The 25086-nt window shown below is 40.0% G+C and overlaps 1 protein-coding gene across 1 annotated transcript in view; it reads right to left on the bottom strand.

Moving 5' to 3' along the window:
• Positions 1-3121: 3121 nt before the first annotated feature.
• The window catches only part of olfml2a (olfactomedin-like 2A), a 32662-nt gene continuing 10697 nt past the window's right edge, over positions 3122-25086 (bottom strand). Inside the window, exons 2-8 of the mRNA XM_034872371.1 lie at positions 19163-19426; positions 18440-18547; positions 17393-17569; positions 15786-16032; positions 9470-9775; positions 8117-8302; positions 3122-4264 (exon numbers count right to left, since the gene is read on the bottom strand). Of these exons, the coding sequence (XP_034728262.1) occupies positions 3660-4264; positions 8117-8302; positions 9470-9775; positions 15786-16032; positions 17393-17569; positions 18440-18547; positions 19163-19426 (1893 nt within the window). The 3' untranslated portion in view covers positions 3122-3659. The remainder of the gene's footprint in view (positions 4265-8116; positions 8303-9469; positions 9776-15785; positions 16033-17392; positions 17570-18439; positions 18548-19162; positions 19427-25086) is intronic.

Here is a 25086-nt window from a genome sequence, read left to right as displayed (position 1 = left end):
TAATACTAAGTCATCTTACATCACCCCAGTTGAGCTGCTGCTCTGCCTGGTGTGTTCCATACAAATGCCAAAGGGTGATTTTTGCGTTGGTATCTGACGTTTAGACACACTAACCCAGCGTCAGTATTTTACGTATTATAAGTATAATTTACGTAAGTTGAGAATGAGAACGGGTTGATCTGTAAATGTGGGTCGATCATGCAACAGGAGGTCTAGCAGAGGCCTGTGAGCGAGTCAAGGAGAGCCTCTTTAACCCAATTATTTCTTAAACAGGAATTATGTGGCTCAATAGTGGAGTTTCTGGCTTCACAGTGGCATGTAACATGGGAACAAAGACTTTCCATCCCGGCCACTCTGAGCACATGACGGTACATGATGAGTATGTGATGGTGAAGAACAAGAGGCCCTACTGATGTGAACAGGATCAAGAGGAGTCCTGATTTTGCAACAGGATAGCCTTTGTGTTTGCCATGAGGCACAGGGACTGAGGGAGCATAGGTCATGTGAGTTGTCAGTGTTCATCACCAAGACTGTGGTGGACATCAATGTTCCATTACAACAAAATGTCAACATTTCGTGACAGAGTTCATGATTGGACACACCATTAGTGCTGCACTCATCAAACCTACAGCCTTGCCTTGCACTCATTAATAAACCTCATTATGTGTGTACAAAAGAATAGTGCCCTAAGAACTTTCAAAATGAGGACCACATGCAAGGACCTACCACACCCACTAGTTATGTGGCTCTTGGTCTATTTCAATGTCTCCCTCCAGAATATCATGACTTGCAGCTAAAGTTCAACAATTTAAAATTTCCAGCCAAGAAATGAGGTGGCCACATCCAAATGCAGCTCCTTTGAGTGTATTTTGGGATTGAGATCAAGCAGAGCATAGTGACCTTTACCCCAGAAGTAAACCCAACTCATAAGAGCTTTGTACTCCAGAAATCAGAAGATCTGAGTCATCATCCCTTCAACACGAGCTGGGCAAGGCGAGTCCTGCTATCCCATGGCATTTACAGGATAACTGTGGATTGACTTATGCTGTAAGATTCGGAACAGACTTTTATGGAATTTTCTTCTCATAGCCCGGACACACACACAGCTGGTTTCAAGTGTTGCATTTCACGACATTATTATTTATGTACTGTATAAAGACCTTGCAATTGAACAAAATACTTTATTGCAATCAGCATGCCTTTTCATGAATAAACTTAACAAAACATTCCTGATAATTAAAGAACAAGCTAATTGTTAATAGTGTACAAGACCAAAACAACAATATGGTAAGAGTTAGCTCATGGGTTTTAAAGCCCCTTCACCTCTTCATTATGTGCTCACACAGAACTGTCAGTCATTATTACAACTAAAAAACATTCATGGTTTATGATGTGCATTATTGAAGATGGCAAAGGTAATGGTACAGTACACCTTTGGTAAAAGCATGACTGATCACGGGTGTTATTTTCCTTTCAGGTGATAAGGTTCAAATACTCAATAACGACAAATGTACAACAAAAGTAGTGGTTAGGCTACTGCTATTAGTGATAAAAGCTGCATATTTTAAAACACAGAAATTCAACAAGATGCATGGAAATTCTAAAAAAAAGTGGCATTATATTGTCAAATGAATTCATGTAAATACTTTTCTAAATCTTAAGTTTTTTGTAAATTGTGTACCTTGTTTGGTTTTGTTTTGGAGGTTCATAATATATTCAACACATCCCTCAAAACAACATCAATGGTAAAAAGACAGGAAGCTTCATGAGGCCGGAATAATAATCAATGATCAAAGTGCTTGGTTAAAGGATGGAGTAGATACGCAAATTGATTGACAGTTGATAATAAAGTTCTACAAACATTCCCAGAAGGAGAACTAATCTCATTTATTGAGTTAAATGATGGGGATTGGAGCCAAGTAACAGAGAAATATTTGAAGCCATAAAACACGGGGTATCTAAAATTAGGAAGTGTGATGATGGTTGGTTAATCTAGCCATGCTACGTTAGCTAAAAGGTTTGCTACTTGTAGCTAGTTAGGTTATCCTATATTAAAACTGAAGAGATCCAACTTAGTGACAGCAAAAATGGCTGAATACTGAAGGTAAATGCAAATGGCGTACACTGCTTTTCCTTCAATACCTGGGAAGGGAAGAGGCTAGAGGCTTGCTGAAATAGTGACTTTTCAAAGGAGCTGGAAAGCTGCCTATTTGCTGTTTTACTTGTTTATGTTATGATCATAATAGCTCAATCTCACAGTTTATTCAAGAGATGTACTTATACTCTTATCTCATAACTGTTTCAGGGTACAGTTTGTCCTCTGGCAGAGGAGGGAAATAAAAAGTTGATAATACACAGCTTAATACGTTAGATACCTCAATTTTGGACTCCTTTCCTCAACAGTCAGCACTGTCAAGGTGGTTTGCTACCGGTTAGTTTGGTTTATGTAAGTACTTCTCCAGAATAATTGCCTGACATGCACATGGCTCCTGCGCCGAATGTCACTCCCCTTCTACTCTCTGTGTGCTGCAGTTCACAAACTCAGTTTGTTTTGGGAAACAACAACAAACAAGCTAGCATGGATTTTACAGTATTTACTCTCTATCCGGGATGCCTAAAGACCAATCGGTGGGATTGCTATGGACGAAGTACACACGGCAATCCACTGGTAAGATCTTATGTTCAACCATGTATCCAGCTTATTTAGATAACTCACAATTGTGTGAACAGTTAACTTCATTTAATATGTTATGTTGCGTTATAGTGACTTCACTGAGATATAAAATCATGTGTGTACAAGTATGGCCGGGGAGATTAGTTATCCCAGTATTGTGCTAATTGCTGCTTTGATACTTTAAGAGTTCCTTTAAAGAGCAGAGCCTTTTCTGTCATATCCAACCCAATTGCAAATACTGAATGGTCATTTTCTCGACATTCATAAGTGTCTCTGACTGAACTCTCTTCTTTTCTCTTTCCACAGGACAATATAGTCTCAATGACTCTTGACTATTTTACTTCTTCAATATGCGTCTTGGTAACAATTCAAAAATTAAATATCGTCTCATTAGCAGTTTTATTTTTTATTTATTATTTATTTTATTTATTTTATTATCTCATTGTCCTGTCTCTATTAATGCAACACATTTAGAAGTTTAAATTTTAAAGAGTTGTTTGACGCTGTCATCATGTCTTCTGTGTATATTGTTTGTTAAGTGACTCCACTGTAAAGCAAATTGGACACAAAATCTACCGTAACACATGATGTAACACATGCTAAGTCAAATTAAAACTAACCGTTTATAGCAATATCTGTCTTGCTAGTTAGCCAGCCTGCTGACATTTCATAAATGAACATATAAAAAAATCTCTTTGTTTTTCTAAAATCTGCCCGACGAGTCTTCAACTCAAACTGTGAGATTATTTTCACTGTTTGTTTTCCATTCTATTAACATATTGTACAGTCACATCCCAGTACACATTTGAGACACATATTTTTGGTACACTGTGAGGTCAGGTGAATTGTGTGCATTAGTTCTGGAAGGCTGGTGTAAGTTTATCTGTCATCCTGAGTCCAATATGGCTGCTTCTACACTGTCAAATGCTGAACATCTTGTTATTTAGGCTTCAATGAGCTGATCTGTAGCACAAACTAGCTGTGCTCACTGGTCGACAAAGTTTACCCGATATGTGAGCTGATGTCCATTGTCCCAGGCATACAAAACCTTCTCTTTGGGGTTGTAGTCAATCTGGGTGGTGAAGGAGTACTCATTGGTGAATGGCAGGCGTGGGATGGCTTCAGTGTTGGTGTGGGTGTCGTAAGCATAGTTCACCTCACCTTCCTTTTGGTTGTACACATTGACGGCATACAAGACACCACAGATGATGAAGCAGTTTCCGTAGGAGTTTCGCTTAAGGCCTGTCCTCCAAGTTGTTTCCTTTTTCAACGAAAGGTCCCCAGGATCCAGTTTACTGATGATGATCATCTCTTGCTGGTTGTAGTCGTAGTCAATGGAAGGGTAGATCACCCACAGGCCACTTTCGTCCACTGCAAAGTCAATGTCCGAGTGCCCCCTCCATTTCCAGGGGGTGGTGTCTTCGTAAACCACGTCGTGCAGCAGTGTCCAGGCCGCCACATAGCGCATCCTCAGATCATACTTGATGATGTTCTTGGTGAACGCTCTGTTGTAGTAGAAGGCTCCATTATAAACCACATGGCCTGTGCCTATCCAGTTGTAAGGCAGTTTAAAGAGGTTGCTCCATCGGCCTACAATAAACAAGAATATTACATTAGCTTTATAATATATTTATTTGTTTATTTATTATAAAGCATGGGTGAATACACTATTCTCATTCACCAATCAATTCACAATTCTCCTCAGATGCATCTGCCTACATTAAGGACAATAACTGCCCATGTGGAAGTGTCTGTGATCACTAGCGCCTGCTCCATTGTGGACCCAAAAAAAGTGAGACTGTTTTTGTTTTATTCTGCCCCACCTCCTAATAATAGTTTCCATCTTGTCACGTCAACTTTTGATACCTAGCTAATAAGCTAGTCAGTGTTGTGGAAAAATCAGTAGCAGCTCGATTCTGGATATGTGAAGAAGGTTTAGGCAGTTCAGTTTAACAACAGTGTCTGTGTCTTTCTAAGGCATTTACTGTACTATGTGTTCCACTGCTTCTGAGTTAATGGTAGTTAAATCCATGCTCTGAATACATTTAACAATTGCTAAAGGCTTGTTTATGCTTGTGATGACCTTCCCATTTTGTGTGTGGCTCTTTGGTATTTTTCCCGGCAGCTGGAGAATCAGCCACACCTGAATCCAGTCTGCATGATGCCTTGTGATACCTAGACCATGGTTACGTGGTGGTTTTGACACACAGGGACATTTCTCTGCGTTTGTACCCTTTGTTTCCACGCAAATGGAGAATTTGCCTATGAAAACAAGTCTTTCTAAAACCTCCGGCCAGAGTGGAGATTTTGGAAGTCTTCGTTTGCATGTTTGAATGTAAACTAAGACAAACTGAGGTTAAAGTGGCTGAGTAAGTGAGGAAGACAAGAGAGGGGAAGTAATTTGTTACTGTTGCTATTTTCGAGATTCTGATTGGCTAACATGGCCTTGAGCTTCTTGTTATACTGCCAACTACAGGTTTGGCATGCTCTTTACGTCATTGACGGCATAAACTGTATACACGCGATAAATGAACACTTTTTTAAAAACTAACAAGTGTGCACAATGTTATTTTTGAAACCAGAGAGGTTGAAATGTCCGTTTATGAAAACAACCGCCCACGTGTAAACGTAGTCCAATTTAAGATGGCTGGAGATGCAGTGCTGGCTCTTGGTCCTCACAGCCACAAAGCCTCACGGTTTGTTCTTGGTTTGGGTTGGTTTGAGTATTTTTTTATTTGGATACATTGTTTTTAATTGAATCCCTAACTATGTGTGGTCTCCCTTATTTTATTGAACGATTAGCTGATTCATGTCAATGTTGCCCTAGTTGATCAGCAGTGAGTAGCGTATTCATCCTACCAATGCCATTTTCAGTCATCACCATTTGTAGTTTGCTTTATAAGACAATACAAACCTTTACTGATTCAAGATTGTTGTTTCTGTACGTTAACTTTTAAAAACCTGTACAGCTGTGTCAAGCTCATCCATACTTTTTACCATGGATGTAGCTTGGTAGCTAGCTATTTGTGTAGAAACGACAATGTTTTGACAATGCCAGACTGTGCACACACACGCTTCATGTGACAGTGACAGAGTGTGTTTAGTAGTTCACTCCTGAACAAACACTCTGTGTACTGTAGGTGTAATTTTCTAATCACATCCTATCTGCTATCCTAACCTTCCAACCTCAGGAAGTGCGATTTAGATAATGATAATAAATGGAAAGCCCAGTGAAGGACAAAAACAACGTGAAATAGTACACCCCCACCCCACCGCCACTATCCCCGTCTATAAGGCCAACCCACACTCTTAATCCCTCTCCGCTGTTCCCAGTTCAAAGGAAAGGCCAGAGCACAGAGAACAGCAGGCATCACCGCCACTCCAAAAATCTAGTCATCCGCACACAGCTGTGAGCTCACCACACCGCAGGACTCCTTGCATGTAAGTGCATTTAGAAAGCCCATTGTCCAAACACATCTAGATCAACAAGCCAAGTCCTACGAGGGGAGATCATCTTGACTCTCTTAGAGAGTGTAATCCAATTCCTTGGTGGATTTGGATGTGAAAGAAGTTGATTTTCCCACCCACTGGAGCCATGATACAACTACGACCTGCATTCCACAGATCTCATCAATCTCACAGAGCTCATTGGATAATCAACACGAATCAATGTCATCAATGGTAATAATGAAAACACAGCTATGCATTAAAACAGGGTGAAACTAGAGTTAGACCAGTTTGTTGCAGATGCAGACAGCGCATCCACACATGAAACCCAGATCCCAGTGGCTATTCAAACAAGGAATGGGTAATGTACACTTCAGACTGAGAAGGTTTGGTCGTGGGCTGAGGGGTTAAATCACATACTGTGTAGTCCTTATTGAAAACGTTCCCCTTTTGGGATTGTTCAGGTGCTGGATGTCCCACACCTGTTTCTTTGGGTTGCCGTTGTAAACTCTGGTGGATTTCTGAGGACTATGGTTAACTGCTCCTCAGATCTCTGCAGGGTGAATCCAGACAGCAAGCTAGACTATCTGTCCAATCTGAGTTTCCTGGTGCACGATTAAAACAACTTTTGAACATACAAATACAGTATTCCACCAAAACAAGTTCCTTCCTGAGGCTACTTTGAAGAGGCACCGTCATTGTGTCCGGGCACGATTGTGATTGTTTCAAAAGAAATGCCAATAAACCAGAGAACGTGTTTCCCCAATCCCAGAATGCTGTGTGGTCCAGCCAGACCTCCCTCCGCAGCACTTTAGAGGAAGGTCTGGAAAAACGAGACTAGAGCATGTGCTTAGGCTTCAAAGCTATGGTGTAGACCAGAGTTTTCAAAGTCTGATACTGTAAAAGCCCTCAAACGTAATCAAGGAAGCCTCCTCCCTTCCTCGTTTCATTTATGAGCTTAAACTTTTCATTTTGCTACTCAACCCTTGTGTTGTCTTCCCGTCAAAATTGAAAATCAACACTTTTGTTGATGCTTTTTAATCAATGTGTTTAACTTTTCTTACGATTTGTACCTTTTTTCAACACTTTTGTCACTTTTTTGGATGTTTTCAACACTACGTAACACTAGCTTATTAACTTTAGTTTTGCAGTTATGTTTGGCATTTATGGTCAATAAACCTCATTTATAGAAAATTATACCTTAAGTATCAGTTAGAAAAAGAGAAATTAAGACTTATTTAGACGAATATTTAAGGAATGTGCAGTATGTTGATGGACAATCATAGACTGGAATATGTCAACTTTTACTCATTACTATTTCAAAAGCACTTCAGTTTTTTTCAAATGCAATCAAATTGAATAAGAGTCCTCAAAATTAATCAAAGTAGAGATTTGTACTTGCCAAAGAGCGTTGTGTGAAATCAATCATGTTATTTTGGGTCATTACAATTGGGTAGTTGGATACAGGAAAACGGGTCAATTTGAACCGAGAACAACTTGAGGGTTAAAATAATGTACTTGTCTCCATGAGTTGTGTATTACTGCCACTGCTGATCTCAAGCAGTTTCTTTGCCTCACGATTTTCCCTCTGGGCCTCCACTCCCTTCAACTTTACTGCACCGCCCTTAGGGAGCCTTACCTCACAGTTAAAAAACATCTGCCATAGGCCTTATCATAGCTTTCGTCCGCCTCCTCAAAAATGTAACACATCAGGACTACAATGGCCCAGGAAAAGATTGGTCACAGTGTATAATGGTGTTTGCTTTTTTTTGCCCCCAACGTCTCCTTCCAGGCAACGCGGCAATGAGTATGTTTAGGGTTAGCTGCCTGAAAGGCAACGTTGAAGGCAAAAAACACCATTGAGCGTGTACAATGACCATTGTACTGGAGTGGTCTATTCAGTAATGGGACACTTGCTGTGTTAAAATAAAGCAGGACACTGTTTGATCAGGTACAGTACATTTGTCTTGAGTTTCGTTGGTACAAGAAGCACACCTTGCTTGAAGTTTTCCAGGTTGCGGAACTCCACCAAGTTGTTGCCATAGTAATAGTTAGTGACGTAGATCTTGGAGTCTTTAGCCAGGGGATCCTTCATCCAGGCTCCCTCGTTGCGCCCATAACTGTGCTGCTTCTCTGGCTGGTCAATGGATGCTAGAGTCCCTTCACAGTTTAGGATCTTCCCTGGAAGAAACAAGCAGCACATTCGGCGTTTACGCATGGGAGAGAATTAACATGGGCGTAAATCGATTTCACGCAGATACATTTCTTGGGAGAGTAAACCTATGCACTTTTGGCCTCTGTCAAAGCAGTCACAGCCTGAGAACACAGTACTGAGCTTAATCACAGAGGAGTATTTATCAGTGTTGTAGTGCTTGAGAGCGGTTTGAAGATCTTCGTCTCATAACGACCGCATTTTAACACTGTAATGTCCCATTTTTGGGATCAATAAATATCTATCTATCTATTTAAATAATACTCAGGATTTTAATGTGTGTGTGTGTGTGTGTGTGTATGTGTGTGTGTGTGTGTGTGTGTGTGTGTGTGTGTGTGTGTGTGTGTGTCTAGACCGGTCAAGCCCACACTGCAGGGACATTACTGTGCATGTTTTTGTGATTTATGCGTTAACATCATTATTGTGACTTAATGTAAAATTTCCTGCGACAAATGCAACAAATAACTTGACTCTGGCTGTCTGGGAGAAGATGTCAGTCAAATCTATGGTTAAAAAAAATTGGATACCTAAAGTTAGGTGGATGGTAAAACAAAGAAAAGGTGTGTTGCGGAAAACAAAAGACACACACACACACACACACAGTGGAGAAATCTTCATTTGTTTTCTGTGGTTGTTTTTATGGGAATGTGGATCTTTCAGATCAATTTGAGGAATGCCTTTGATTTGGAGTGTGTCATGCAGTGTGGGACTCGCAATGTCTTGACTTGGCTGTGCCTTGCATTGGTCTTGGTCTTGACTTGATCTCTACCCCAAAAAGTGTCTCTAAAGTGTCTACATACACTCTCAATTCGGGTGGTCAAGACCGTGCGAGTCTACAGTCACAGTTTAGAGCTGTGGATCAGTGGTAGAGTGGTTACCTGCCAATCGGAAGGTTGGTGGTTCAATCCCTGGCCCTGCAGTCCCATGTCCTTGAGCAAGACACTGAAGCCCAAGTTGCTATTGGCCAAGTTACTATTTACACTCTGCGCATTGCAGTGTAAATATGTGTGATTGTTTATCTGATGACCAAGTGGCACCTTCTACAGCCTTGGCCACAATGTGTTTCTTTACTATGTAAAAGCGCTTTGAGTAGTCGTTGATACTAGACAAGCGCTATACGAGAACAGTCCATTTACCTGCTCTGTGAAGGGTCGGCCGACTGTTGTTGTTGGAGTTGTCCAGCACCAGCACAATGGTCGGAGCAGGTCTTTCAGATGCTGGTGTACTTGGTGTAGTGAGGGTAGTGGGTGTAGTAGTGGTAGTAATTGTGGTGCCAGTGGTTGTGGTGGTGGTAGTAGTAGTAGTTGTAGTGGTGGGAACAACAGTGGTGGCAATGGGTTTGGCCACAGTGGCCTCTATGGTTTCCAGGACCATTTCAGCTCCTCCATCCTCTGACTGGTTTTCCGTGATGTGATGGACTGTGTACGTTTTGGCAGAATGGTCTGGGGAGGGGCAGGGAGAGAGACATAGAGAGTTAGTTCAGACTTAAAATAAAATGTTACACACGCACTGTGTATGCATTTACATGTATACATTTACATCCCAGCCACTATTTATCACACTGTATCGGTACAGTATCGCTGTTTGAATCATGTGTGTTAACATGGATATGAATATTGCGTTCAAGAGGCTTATCCAGTTTTTTGAAGGGATTTTCAGGATATGTTTACATGGCACACAGAGAAATCATGTTGTTCATATCTTCATACAGGTTTGCCAACAGCTATCTGCTGTGAGCACGCTAGGAGCACACTGTCATACACATTAAATATTATACGAACAGCTATTAAGAAAAGCTGATTTCTGGCACAGTTAACTGCTTCCACCGGCAGTTTGCTTTGGTGTATACTATGAAATTTAATCCTGTCAGCACCAGTGCCATTATATTTTTTTTTACATTCTGCACCCAACCCATTTGGCCTCCTTTTTCTATGCTAAACAACTATTTGTTTTGGTTTCTGTATTTATTGTTTATTCTTATTAATATTCAATATGTTTGTTTATGTATGCACCAAATACCAAGGCAATTCCACTTACGTGTAACTTACTATGGCAAACTGCTTTTTTATATGGGGGGTGGGGTTAGGGTGGGATGGGTTGGGGTTAGGGTGGGATGGGTTGGGCTGTACTGGGTGTTTAGATGTTAAGCCACCACCTGCTGTATTATCATTTATTTTGTGTCCCCACCCCCTCCTCCTTTTAATTAGTCTTTTTTTTCTCTCTCCTATTTTATTTTTCTCGTTAATTTGCTACTCTGTCTTGTGTGCCTTTTTTTTCCTCATCAGAGCAACTCTTTTGATTCTCACTGTAACTGAGTTAGATGAAGGATAATCTGAATTGAATCAGTTGGAATGTCAAGGGGCTAAATCACCAAGTGAAAAGAGGTAAAGTCTTCTCCCACCTAAATGAAAGCATAGTTTTCCTCCAAGAGACCCACTTACATGACTGACCAATCTAACTGCTGGCGAGGACAAATTTTACAATCCAATTTCAGGGCTAAGGCTAGGACACAGCTTTCCTTATTTATACTTATATTCCTTTTGAGCCCTCAAACGTTCTATCGGACAAAAATGGACGTTTTACAATTGGGTCAGTCAAACTTTACAATAAATCAGTAATCTTGGCCAAGTTTATGTGCCTAATGTTGATGATGTACAATTCTTTGAGTTTTTTTTTCTCAACTCCAACGCACTCCCACTCTCTTCTGCTATTTCCAACAGGAATCACATGATTAAACATTCCCTCCAAATATGGACCCAACTCAGGAGGGTTTTTGGACTGCAGATTTATTCAGTTCTTTGCCCAATTGCAGGCAATAATTTGCTTGCTCACTCGATGGTGGATGGTGCGTTTAAGATCTTGCATAAAATAGGCTTAAAATGCATTGGCGATTTATTTATTAATGAGGAATTTGCTAGTTTTCCTCAATTTACAAAAAACGTAAATAAAGAAGGATTTTTTTCAGGTTTCTTTAAATCAGGCGTTATATACGGAAGTTAATTCCCCAATTCCCTACTTAACCCAAGCCAATCCTTTCGACATAATTCTTTCTGTTAAACCAACATTAAGAGACACAATGTCTGTTTTTTACAACCTTATTTCGAAGTTGCATGGCCCTTGTTATCAGCTTGAAGAATCACGTGGGAGCAGGACCTAGGTTCTGCATTCACGGATCACATGTGGGATTCAGTCCTGGATCTCTACTTCCATGTGCGCCTCGACATCCACTTGTGCAATTTAAATTAGTACCCAAAATCCACATATCTAAAACCAAACTAGCTCGTATGTTCCCTAATGTGGACCCGACCTGTGATATCTGTGGGAACACACCTACAGTACGTCGCTCTTTCACATGTACTGGACGTGTCCCACCTTGACTGGGTTCTGGACATCAGTCTTTCATCCGATTTCAAATTAAGCCAAACCCTTTTATGGGAAATTTTGGCATGGCTCGAAATTCAGGCTTGCCTAAAGTGAAGCTGAAGGTTTGGGTCTTTACCTCCTTACTGGCTCCAAGGGCTATCTTACTCAAGTGGAAAGATCCTGCTCCTCCTTTCTGCTCGCATTGAATTAAGGACATCATGTCTTGTATGAATTTAGAGAAAATAAAATACACTTCCCAGGGATCTGAGGAAAAACTTTTGAAAATTAAAATATGGTGCCCTTTCTTGACATTTTTTGAGAAACCAACTAAAACAATATCAAAGTAGCTACCCCCATCTCATAAAACATCAGATTTTATAAACTACATTTGTTTTGTGTGCAAAAATCTAAATATTTCTCTCTGAAATGCAGCGGGATAGAAGTACAAAAGTGGCATGAAAAGAAAATACTCAACTAAAGTACAATTACCTCAACATTTGTACTTAACTACAAAACTGGAGTAGATGTACGTGTTACATTCCACCACTGAGAATAATATTCTATAAAGCTAGTTTTCATTCAAAATGCATATGCTGCTTCTTGTTAGGTGATGTTACATTAGGGCAGCATGATCCAGTCGGGTGGGGGGGCTTATTTTTCTGTACAGTACATACAGTACATGGCTCCTTGGCAGCAGGAGATGTTATAGTGTGCTATGTGTGCAGAACAAAGAGGAAACTAACTTCCTTCCTTTTGTTTGATCTTATTTCTCCTCTTTCCTTCCTAACCCAGGCTGCCCTGCTGTCTATTAGCCTTAACTGCTTTCTTAATAGAGAATACTGAAGCCGCATTTTGCTTTTGACAAAAAGGCCTAAGAATGTAATTACAGCTGCAACCTATCATGATTGCATTATATCTATGGCTTTTAGTGGAGAGTATTAAGGTCTCAATACGTTTAACTTGGTAAATTACGTGCTTGTTAGATTGTCTAACAGTATTAATATTGTCAGACTAACAATGTTCATTGAAATAAAAAAAAGTAATGTAAGTCTTAATGCAAGTCTTATTCAAAGGCTTGCATGAATATGCAGAATTACACTCTGGCTGTTAAACTATTCTCTATTACTCCCAACTATCTTTTCTTCAGAAGCTAATTTAGCTGTTTGACTTGTTGCAACAAGTCTTGAAAGTTGGCCTTTCGGTTGAGGCTTTGACACCAACGGGTCCCTACCCAGAGCGTCAAAAAGTGACACCAAAGGTTCCTAACAGGCACGTTAAAAATGATGCTAAAGAGTACCCAGATTGCAGATTGCAAAGGGGTCCTGACCAAGTGTTGGGAGTTGGGAGTGTGACTGTGTTATACAATCAAGAACAACACCGTCAATGGCTTTGAGGAGAGACTGTAAGCTATGTTATCTCCATTTGCTCAGTTAAATGTATATCAGTCCTTTTCACCCAGCCATTGAGTAGGGCCACAGGTAACAAGTTTTGCCTTTAGACATGGTCGGACAAAATGTCATATTGCGTTTTTTTTAATCATATGGAAGCCTTCAGTGTCTTTTGATGTTCTAAACACTAATGCAGAGGCTTGGGATCACATTCAGTAAAACACTGAATACTATCATCTTTTTGGAAAATGTGCACAATTCTGTATTTTAAATCAAAAATCCCATATTGGTCAAACTCTTTCTTCTTTTTGTTTTGTGTAAGGCTTGCTTTTAGGCTTAGTCGCTTGTGGTCTGCTTAAAAAATCAGCAAGCTAAATCAAATATAATCCTAGCAGAGGGAGAGTCTGCTCTCCTTCTGGTCCACATACTCTGATTTCCTGTGCTGCCAGACAGATGTGGGGAGATCACAGCAGTGGTAGATAAACAGTGCATCTTTCTGAAACACATGAACTAAACACGTGGACCTGATGAGGGAGTAGAAACAATATTCTGAAGTTTTTTTTTTCACAATTTACAGTCGGTAGTTTCAGAAAGCTAAGAAGTCTTTGATTAAGGTGCTTTGATTAAAGTGTACCTGGAATTAAATACAACACTCATTTCCAAAGCAAACACACAAATCTGTTACATTGTATCTCTGGTTGAGTGTAGCCAATACCTCTACGTGGACACTACATGAAAGAGGACGTCAAATCATTGTTAATGGAAGTGACATCCATCTGTGTTCTGTAAAGCAGATGGAACACATATTTTATTACTTTTGGTACTTTACTTATAACACAGATCCCTCTAAAACATTGTGATGCTGTGACGAAGATTAGTTTTTGAAGTGCCTTTATTTAGTGTCTTTTGCCTACTATAGTCCATATGTCAAATCCTTTGCTATATTACCAAGTACAACTAATATGTTTCCAGTACAATGGTTCTTTGGTTTTTTTGTTTTTTAAAAATGAACAAGGAAACATTGTACCTGCTTTTTATCATTGTCAAAATTGCAAACTAGTTGCATTGTAATGCAGGGCAGACTTATCAAATGATTCTGCCCTTATTGCAGTACTATCATGCAGTGGAAAGGCAATTTTTTCAGACTTTGCAAGGACCTCTGATCAATGCCCTGTCATCCTCATTGGTTACAAATGCCTCAGTCTCAATCTTATGTTGTGAACAGTCAGTTGTCTAGATGCAATCCTGGTCACAGAGACCAGCAGGCTGGCAAAAGTAGCCAGATTAAGTGAGTGTTCAATAATTTCATCTTGTCCTACAACTTGCGCCAAAGGGCCATTGAGCAAGTGGCCACCGGTAAAGGTGGTTACACTGGGCAGCTCCCTGTAAAATGCGTTTCACTGTCACTAAATTTGAAAAGAGGCATTTTAGGAAAAAGCGGGAAGATGTCTCAGCCTTCATAGGATGAATAAGAAGTTCCTGCATCCTGCTCTTTGCCACAGATTATGGAAATGCTGCTGACTGGTTTCAGTTATTTGACAAGGGTGGCTGGTCTCGCTGAGGTTCACATACATGGCAGAACACACGTTCTGACAGTGTTATGTGCGTGTGCCGTGTGCAAATGCAGCATACCTATTCACTCAACTAGATTTAAAGAGGATTGGAAGGAGGAAGGAAATGTTTTCTCTGCATTGGTAAGGGTCCTCACGGGTTGTGAGGAGTGAAGCTGAGGCATGTCATGGACATGGCAGCGCTCCATTGAGACAGCATTCCATCAGCGCCATGTATTTTGTCAGTAAAAGATTTGGATTTCCTGCACGCTGAATGAACCATCAATCCAATCCCGCGCCAGCCTTTCTTAAAACAACACCCGGATATGTCTTGTATTCAGGTGATCCTGTTTGCCACAAAGCTAGGGCTGAAAGATTTGGGGGGAAATCTATTTGCGATCTTTCTGTTAGATATTGCGATTACGATTCATCTTGCAATAAAACAAGTATAGCTAAAGTTTAATAATCACTGTGCAACTGATAAACATGTCATAGAACATCATACCATGAGAAACCATCAAAACTGCTCTCTCTCTCTCTCTCTCTCTCTCTATTTATATATATATACAAACAACAACTTATTATATACATACAGTATATGTTTTTTTTAATAAGCATAGAACATTGAACAGTCAAACAGTCAACTAAATATTCACTTTTAATTAATCACGGCCTTCATTATTTGATATTCTTTCAAATCGCAATATCAATTTGAAAAAGATTAATCGCCCTACACACCGCGATGGATTCCCTCTTTTAATGCATTGCAGTTAAGTGTCAAGTCTGCAACACAATCACAGCCTTATCTTACACTTGCTTAAAATGACATTCTCAGGAAAACTTTGCATTGTCCTCTATTGGAAACTAAATCCAGCTTATAAAGATCTTGACTCTGGCTTTATGACTCTATGGCTGCTGGCTGATCCTGATCCACGATGCGGGGTTAGATTAGGTTGCTGAAGAAACAAATGTGGATCATTTTCAACACTCACAATGGATCACTCACAGATGATCGCACACAGATGGGAGTGCAAACTCAGCTAAAGTACAAGCACATTGTTCACTTTAGTTGACAGAGGGTGGCTTTATACGAACCCACCACTGTGCTGGGAGAGTAAGCAGGGTGTCCCGGCCAAGCTAAAGACTCTCACCTCCTCTGTGTTCGTCCTCGTCGGTCTTGGCAGCCTTGTAGTATGTGATGCCCCTCACAACCCCAGGCTGGTGGCCAACCACCTTGGCTTTGGCCGTAGGGTCAGGCTTGGCTGGCTTCCCAGGTTTAATGACCTCTTTCTTGGGCTTTACAACCTTTTCTTTGGGCTGTTTTGGTGAAAGTTTGGCAGCAGGGGTCTTTTTGATGGGTGCCTTTAAAGCCTCCTTGGTTTTCTCATCATTAGTGTTCTGTAAACATGACATTATGTTATGTCAGGACAATTGGTAATATTGGCTTGTGGGTTTTATATGTTGATGATGCTTATGAAAAAGCGTGATTTTTAGAAATGCATAAAAAAGAAACAAAAGGCCAAAAAAACAACGGAAAAAGTGGCAAGCGACAGAAATGTTGAAAAAAGGCCTAACATTTCAAGAAAAGTGGAAAAGATTTTCCCAAAACCAACCTCCGTGGCCGACAAAAGTTGTTCAAAGAATGATTATGCAATTCAAAATGTAAAAAACTAAAATACAGCTGTGAATAACGTTTAATTTCCATTAAAATATACTGTCACAACTGTTCTTATTGCACTTACAGAAGGGCTGTAGTCAAGACCACTTAACTGGAGTCAGAGACAGAACACAGTACCAACAGATTTTAGATTGAGCTGTGTTGCAATTGTGATCCCTCAGTAAAGTCCTTTGGATTGAGAAGCGTTTCAAATGTGATTAGGACAGCCCAGGCTTACAGTGAATGTGCTTAAATGTCATTAAATTTGCATGTGCTTACGGGTCTGTGCTTACTGCTAATGTGTGTGTGTGTGTGTGTGTGTGTGTGTGTGTACTTATAGATTAATGTGCTCTTGTATGTTTTCTTTTGATGGCCTCCACCTGCAATGGACTGCAGATGAAAATTTGCCTGAATGGCTAAGTCTGGCACGTTTACATGTTGGACTCAAATGCTCATGGTAATTAATGTGCACTGTCCCTTCTTAAATAAATACATATAAAATAAAAGATACTATAGGCAAGCTAACACCAAAGACAGAAATATGTTAAGCCAGTGACTGAGAGCAAAACACCCAGCTGTGATGTTTTTCTAATCTCTAAACTACTCATGCTTCTAGTTAGGGCTGGGTAAAATGTGTCATGTCATGGTGACATGAGACTAGATATCATCTTAGATTTGGGATTTAGAAATACGACATGTGGTTGAGTTGCATCTGTTGAAATATTTTTAAAAACAGCTAAAGACACACCTTTTTAGTGAGGCCATTTAACCACATTGCTGACTGTATTTTTTATATTTATGCTTGTGTGCTTTATCACATTTTATTGTGATTTATTTTGCTCTTTATGACTTTGATCTGTTTTGATGTATGCATTTATTTTGCCTGTGAAGCACTTTGTGACTCTGTCTGTGATAATTGCAAAATTGTCACTATATCTTTATCAAGGTATTTGGTCAAAAATATTGTGATACTTGATTTTCTCCGTATCGCCCAGTCCCGCTTCTAGTATAACTACTAGTAGAAGTGCTACAATCCTGCAAGTTACTATTGCTGTAATGCTAACATGTTTGTACAACATTACCCAAAGTGTTTCCTCAAACCTGTGCTTTGTTCTCCGAGGAGTCTTTCTGCAGCAGCTGCAGGCTGAGGCTGGAGATCTCCTTCTTGATGCTCATCATGACGTTGGAGTAGTTCTCGTACCTCTTAAACTGGTTGGTGAGGCTCGTCATGCTGTCTCGGACAAATTCATTGTCTCGCGTGAGGTTCGTCTTGATTGTCTGCAAGAGAACGTAACTATTATCACAGCAAATCATCCGTTGAAAGACATCAGGGTTTCAGTGGGGTCTTAAAATGTCAACAAAAACAAATCTAAATTTTAGGCCTTAAAAACTCTTAAATTCGCAAAAGTGTTGTATTCTAAGTCTTTCATCATTTTAAACAGGTCAGAAATGTTCCTACGTCCATGTAGCAATACCTCTAATGCTTATTAAAATGTTTTTTATTCAGTGGTGTTGTAGTACTTTGTTTTGTTAGTCTGAAAATAATTTTCGGTATATGTACAGATTATTATTAGTCTATGTTACTTTTATTCAATTTTAATATTTTTATTTACTTTGCGAGCAGCTTTGTTGCTCTGCATTTTGTTGTACTTCTGTGTTGTGATAAATGTCTTTCATTCATAAAACTCTTTAAAAAGGTCTTAAAGGGTAACTCATGTTTTTTTCAACCTGGACCCCATTTGTGTCTAAGTGACTCAATCTTTGACATTGGTCCAGTATTAAGTAAGTAAATAGGACAATTGTCCAGCTTGTATTTACCTTAACAAAAGTGCTTGTTTTTGCCACTGACAGGCTCAGATTAATATTCTGTGTCTGCCAACATTACAGAAAGGATTTCTACGTAGGTCTGGACATTACATTGTAATGCAGTGATCTTGTTTAATACTGGACCAATGTCAAAGATTGTTGTTCCCATCAGTCACTTAGACCCAAGTGACTGATGGGAGCAACAATTGAAAAAACACAATTTATCCTTTGAAGAGTCTTAAATTTGACTGAAACTTGCAGAATAAACCACCTTTCAATAATGGTTCTTCGATTAAACAATATACAATATGTGGAAGTACGTGAGTATGGTTGTTCCCTTACCTCTTCTAGGGTGTTCATTTGAGACACCACTTTGTTGATGTAGGAGTGGACTTTCATCAGATCCATGCTGTAAAGCGTTCCCTCCAGAAGGTCCACCATGGATTGGAGCTGGTCATTCGTACCATAAAAGAGCGTTATTATTCACCATCTCCTGAACACAAAACCTGACAGCTTTATGTGCCTCTGTTCAAATGCAGTTATAGCCTGAGTGCCCTCCCAAGACATTTGCTCTGATTACCACTATTGACAGCCACACTGAGTGCTCACAGTCGTTGGGTTCATTCAAAGTCCAGCTTAAATTTTTGAAACCTTCCCTTTTCAATGTAATCATTTCCTTCAGAGATGTATTGGCTTAATGCAAAGTTTAAAGGGGAGTCAGACATCTGGAACTGCCTTTTGTTTCATGGGCTACATAGTGTGCTTCTCCTGCCTGTGAAAAATGTGCTGAGGTATGCTGACGTGTTCACAAAAGATGTTTTCGATGACATACAACCATAGCAAGGTCACAGAGAGTTGAAGAATGACCTTTTATGCTTCTAAGTGCTGACAGTGATTTTACATTAAATCAGCTGTAAAACAGCTTTGGTGCTGCGCCTAGATCTTGTAATTGTATGGGAAATCCTGCACTATGTAAATATATCCGAGATGTAAGTGTCTGATTTTTGTACAAACAATAAAGAATATTTGACAAAATATTCAACATTTAACAGCTCAGCTTCTCACCTTTAGTAACTCGGGGGCCTGTTTCTTCAGCTTCTCCATCTTCCACTCATTCTCACAAGGGTTCAGGGAGGACGGAGGGGCCGTGCACGAGCACTTACAGTCGGATCCGGAGCTGACCGTCTCCACTGTGTAGAAGTCCTCCACTCGTACAGCGCCGCTCCGCAGACGCAGGCAGGCGTCCTTGCTTAAAGGCCGCATGATGCACTTACAGCGGCAATCAGAGCCTTCTGACGTCATCCGAACAGGCTCAGTCTCCCCAAAGATCTGAAAGACAGAATGTGAATATTCCTATTTGTCAGAATCAGAATCAGGAAGGGATTTATTGCCAAACAAGGCAAGGCAAGGAAAGGCAACTTCATTTGTATAGCACATTTCAGAATCAAGTTAAATTCAAAGTGCTTTACATAAAACATTAAAGAACAGTTAAAAATAATAAAAAGATCAAGTAAAAGAATGAAGATCATAGTGCAGTATGAAAAATGAACATTACAGTTTTCTGGGAAATTGTTCCAGATATGTGGAAACTGAACGCTGCTTCTCCCTGTTTATTTCTGACCCTGAGGTCAGAAAGCAACCGTGTCCCAGGCAACCTGAGAGGTCCGGGGGGGTTTCATAACGTAGTTGCAGATCAGAAATGTATTTTGGCCCCCAAACTGTTTAGTGCTTTATGTAAGTAACACTTACAAGGAATTTGCTTTGGTTGTTGGTGCGAACATAAGTATATTAAACATTTAAATGGAATAAATAAAGAATAAATACAGAAATGAATATTTAAATATAACTTTTTGACATTAAGAAAGAAAAAAGAGGATGTATGGATTAGTGCAGGATGTGCAAAGAACATCTGTTAAAGAAATTTCAAAAGCAATGTGTTGTCAATACAATCATCCTTTCATTTGTAAACACAAGTATCTCTTAGTTGCATGTGGTGTAAATGTATCTTTATTGTGGTGATATTCAAGGATGAGTAAGAATGTAATGCATCAGACGTGGATAATAATGATCTGGATTGCACTGTATATTTATCCAGTCCCAAAATATGTCATCCATTCCATTAGTCTAACCATTGCTGGACTTCCATGAGATCTAAATCTATTAGTTATGGTGATTTTCCATTACATGGTACCTGCTCAACTCGACTCTACTCGCCTCGTTGGGTTTTCCTTTATGAAAAAGGTCCCTGGTAGTTGGTCCCAACAGGTCCTTTTTTTAGTTCCAAGCAAGCTAAGGCGATACCCAAAAGGTGACATGAAAACCTGCAGACTACCGATTGGTCGGAGATAATCGTCACTATTCACTGCATCATCATCGCTAGCGACTGACGGGGGGGGGGGGGGGTGTCCTGAAAAAAAACGCAGTTTTTAAGTAGTTTAACCAGGAGTGTTTTGCTTCCTCTGTGCGTGTATGTGTCGCGTTAGGTCACAGCAGTTTCCTGCGGCGTCTCTATGACGACCAGCCACTCTCGCCTCACGCATGAGGCAGTACTAAATCTGCAATGGAAAAAGGAGGACGGGCCGAGTAGAGCTGGTCCAAGCGTTGGGTAAGCACCATTTTTGTTGGGAAACAAAAGCAAGGCGAGGAAAGATATCCTGAGAAATAAACAACAAGCTTCCCGTATTCTGAACGTTAGCGGGTGTGAAACAGACAAAAGCCCAAAGACAAATATAAATTATTGTGCATGCCTAACTTGTCTTTGGTGTCCTGTATGATGGCAGAGGTTTAGCAGGCCATGCTAATGGCTAACTTAATAAAGAGTAAACAGTGCATTGCAGCCGGAGCACACATTCCTCACCCACCCTATGTGAGACTAGTGCTAGCTAGCATACCGTGGAGATGGCTTGCATTCCAAAACTCTACTGCGGTAAACTACACAGATTTACTGCATATTTGTTCATGTTCATTATGTAAAATATTCAGGTAATAATGGTCAGTAGGCAGACTGAGGTCTGCTGAGAACTCCGTGAATTTCTCCACGTTTTCCATCTAACCACCATCTCCACCTTTCCTCATTTCTAGGGCTGTCCTTGATTAAAGAAAGTATTTATATTTTCTCGACTAAGTTAGTTGATTTAAATAAAAGATCTGTAAAACTGAGATTCTCCAAAAAGAATAACGTGCACAAGCACCACTAGAATATTGTGTTTACCAGGGATGTGTCATGGAAATAAGTCATTCAGCATGAAAAAGCCTTAAAAAAACTAAATAAATGTTAGACAACTAAAACCAAACAACTAATTAGTCAACGAATTAACTATTTCACAGTGGAAGGTGGGCTACCAGAGAATGAAACCTTGTAGGTTAGATTTCTAAATAGGTTTTGCACCAGCTGTGTCCTTTCAAATAGTCCCTTATTGTGGCCATGTTGTTGATGTAAATTATAATGTGTTAAGACTGAAAGCCAAACAAAATCTTGGATGGGATATGATGTCAATGGAAAGACACAACGGGACGCAAATGTGTCCTGAACAATGTGCATGGCTTTATGACTCCAGTTCAAGATGGAAAAGGACCGAATCAAGAGCGACATAGATAGTACTGGAGTATTATCTGCTGACTGGTAGTCTCCCATTTCCAGACCTTCCTCCACAGTGCGACGGAGGAGGATCTGGCTAGTCCACAGAGCATTCTGGGATGGGAGAAAAATGTGCTCTGGATTATTGGCATTTCTTTAAACCAATATCAATCACCTTGGGCGTTGGTAAGTGCCAGACAAGACAACAGGGCCTCTATAAAACAGCCTCAGGAAGGAACTTTGTTGAAAAGAAAACTCAGATGGACAGATAGTCTAGCTAGCTGTCTGGATTTAGCCTGCAGAGATCTGAGGAGCAGGTAACCATAGTCTTTAGAAATCCCTCCATGTCAGCAGATGGAAAATGGGCAAAACTTAAAAGTGAAAGATCACAGCAAATCAGCGTTTCCCAAAAACTTGTTTCTGTCATTTTAGGTAGTTCTTATCATGCTGATGTTTGTTTAAGTGTTCATTTAAAGTTTGGTTTTGGTTAGTAATTTGATGCTGTAAAAATGTGGCAAAAATCATGATTGACAACTGTGATTGACTTGTGAATGGTTGGGCGGATATTAAGGCCAAGGCTCCACCGCCTTATCACTATCATATAATATAATCAAATAACAATAACACCCATGATATTTTTGCTTCCCTTTTGTTCAGCGGGAGGAAGTGGAGACACGTTGTGTGTTTTATTTTTACAATCTATGTGCAGCACAGATGAAGAGTGGTCATCAGAGGTCTATAAGCTCACTTCTTTCTACCTCCACACCTCCAGACTTCAAGAACTAAAGAATGACCTATATCATTTTAAAATGTACGTTCTTTATTTCACTTCCGGGCAATTTAACAGATTTCACACAGTTCCAACAGCTGCAGTAGAACTGCCCAACACCTGAAAACAAACTTGGATCACAGTTCCCCTTTAAAGCCTTACTGTAATAAAAGCTTGTCTGACCCACATGGATGCCATATTTGAAAGGTTTCAGTTGTGCATTGTTTGTTTCAAAGGTCATTCTTTTTTTTTAAAACCACAATGACTTAATAAAAGAGATCAATACATACCGTATATTACATCTCAATGTTCATGCAGCTTTTAAAACCATGAGCATTATAGGCTACTATTCATAACCCGGGTTTGGCTATCCCTCATGTGTTCAGTGTGTGTGTTTATTTGGATAAAGGCCTGTTGGATCATGTGTTGGAGAAGAGTTGGACTTTAATCTCTCCCTGGTGAGATTTAGGGACCTCTGCAGGATGGGCGCACATGTGGTATCCCTTTATCAGAGATGGAGTTCCGCAACAAAGAGATTCTTCATTAATAAGCTGTGGTCCTGTCCTCATGTGACAGGAGTTAGGAGGTATTACTTACCTTACCTTACTAAGAGTATGAAGATTATATTTGTAGAAACGTAGGTCAAAGATATACATGAGGTAACAGCTTAAATGGATAATATTCACCTTTTAAACCAATCTCTTGGCAATTTCTGTCTCTCCAAAATGGCAACATTCCTTCTTTGTAAGGACGTTTTCCAAGATATGGAAAAGAGGTTTAAAGCCAATTTAAATAGAAATTCCACTTTGTTATGTCCTGTTACACTATCTCAACTGGGAATAGATTTGCTGCCTTTTTCTTTTTTATACCATTGTTAACCTTTAGATATTTTTAACTGTCGGACTTTATTTAAAACTTGGTGTCCAATTAAATGAGATCTTCATTTTCAATGGGGCTGATTGTACCTTGGATTGGGAGACATTAGTCATATCTTTTAACATCTTATATACTTAATTATTAACTGAGTCAAAAATAAACAGATTAATCAGTAATGAAAATAATTATTCCCATCATGTATTTGTCTCTTATGAGTCATCAAGAATTTATAGAAGTACATTATTAATTTTCTGATGGACAAAATAGCAATACATGATACATGATAGGGAATGTTATTTACATATACAGCAATGACCAAGACAGAAACAAAGGCTGGCGTAGGTAGTTACAATTATGGCTTTTGCAATTTGGTTTTGTTTGTTATTTAATGGATTTCTGTAGTTTGATCAATTTAGGAAGTGTTTAAGCAGGATAGCAGCAGGCTGAAGGTATACAGGGAAGTGGTAGAGGTGGAAGTGGTGGTTGCTCATTAGGGAAGGAATGCAGACTGAGTGATGGGGGAAGATGTGGAGGAGTGTGTTCTCCCCCCCCCACCTCCATTACTGCATACATGCTGGGAGGGGGTCTGATAAGGGGCAGGACTCCTCTGCGCAGAGCCGGGCCAATCCTGACCCATGTCAAGCGAAAAAGGCAGCAGGTAGACAAATCCTACAGCTACATGAAAACAGAGTGGATTAGCAGATTAAACGTCTTTAGCAGAGGCTATGCATACGGCCCTGCTGAGCTGCATTGTTCAACGCCAGCCAAAGACCGACTGCTGCATAGCGACATCAGCTTAAGTTGCTTTAAGTTGGAGAAGTCAGAGAAATTCCAACCAGATTTACTTTAGCACGTCACTTTTTGTCAATTCAAAAAAAGACTAAATCACAACCTCGCAGGTTTTTTACTGCAGGGCATAGATTTATCTGCATCCTATCATGGGAAAATCTGAATCACTGTGCCAATCAGAGCAGCTGCCTCCTCCTGTTAAATCATGTGTGCTGGTATGCCTCCAGCATCTCATGCCAAGCTGACCTATCAGCATGAGAACAGGCAACACATTTAACAATGCTAATAATTAAGAGCACCGAGTATTTAACGCATGCTTTGAGCTTTGAGTCTTTGGCTTTGACCTCTCAAGTGCAGTCAAGTTTGAGGTCAGAAAGAACACGGCTCATGTCTGCACAATTGGAGCAAAAGAGCTGCAGAGAGCTCTATTAGATCAGTCGCTGCAGCCGTTAACAGCTAACACACCCTGACAGTGATGAAGTGAAACCCCAATTGTGCTCCGGATTGCTAAAAACACAAGATGTGTCAGACAATAGCCTCAGAGTTAAAGTCAATGTTTCAGTAGCACTGGCCTGTTGTATCTGCAGCCTTGTTCATATAAACAAGGATATCCTCTCCTGTTAGTGCTTTGCCAGCTCGGGTTATCACTGGGACAAAAAGTCAGGCGGTGCAGGTATCCTGTGTCAAAGTTTAAATGTTCAGCTGCTTATTTTCCTACTTTCGAACACAAACCTCTGATGACCTGCAGACAATTCAGCTTTTTTAACTATTTCCCACAAATGCACAAAACGCATCGAGACTAACAATTCTAATCTATTAAGCCCATCAAGCTTCTGATTTCAAAGGATGGACTATCTCTTTAACACTGAAAAATATATGATTTTCTCGCCTAAATTTTTGCCCCCTAAAACATGCTGCAGTTTCCACATGCTTTGACCCTCTGTGATGACCCTGAGTTCATTGTGAAGCTAACACTCT

The sequence above is a fragment of the Etheostoma cragini genome, chromosome 5 (assembly GCF_013103735.1).
Source record: "Etheostoma cragini isolate CJK2018 chromosome 5, CSU_Ecrag_1.0, whole genome shotgun sequence".
In the NCBI taxonomy this organism is placed as follows: Eukaryota; Metazoa; Chordata; class Actinopteri; order Perciformes; family Percidae; genus Etheostoma; species Etheostoma cragini.
This window is presented reverse-complemented; position numbering and strand designations above follow the sequence as displayed.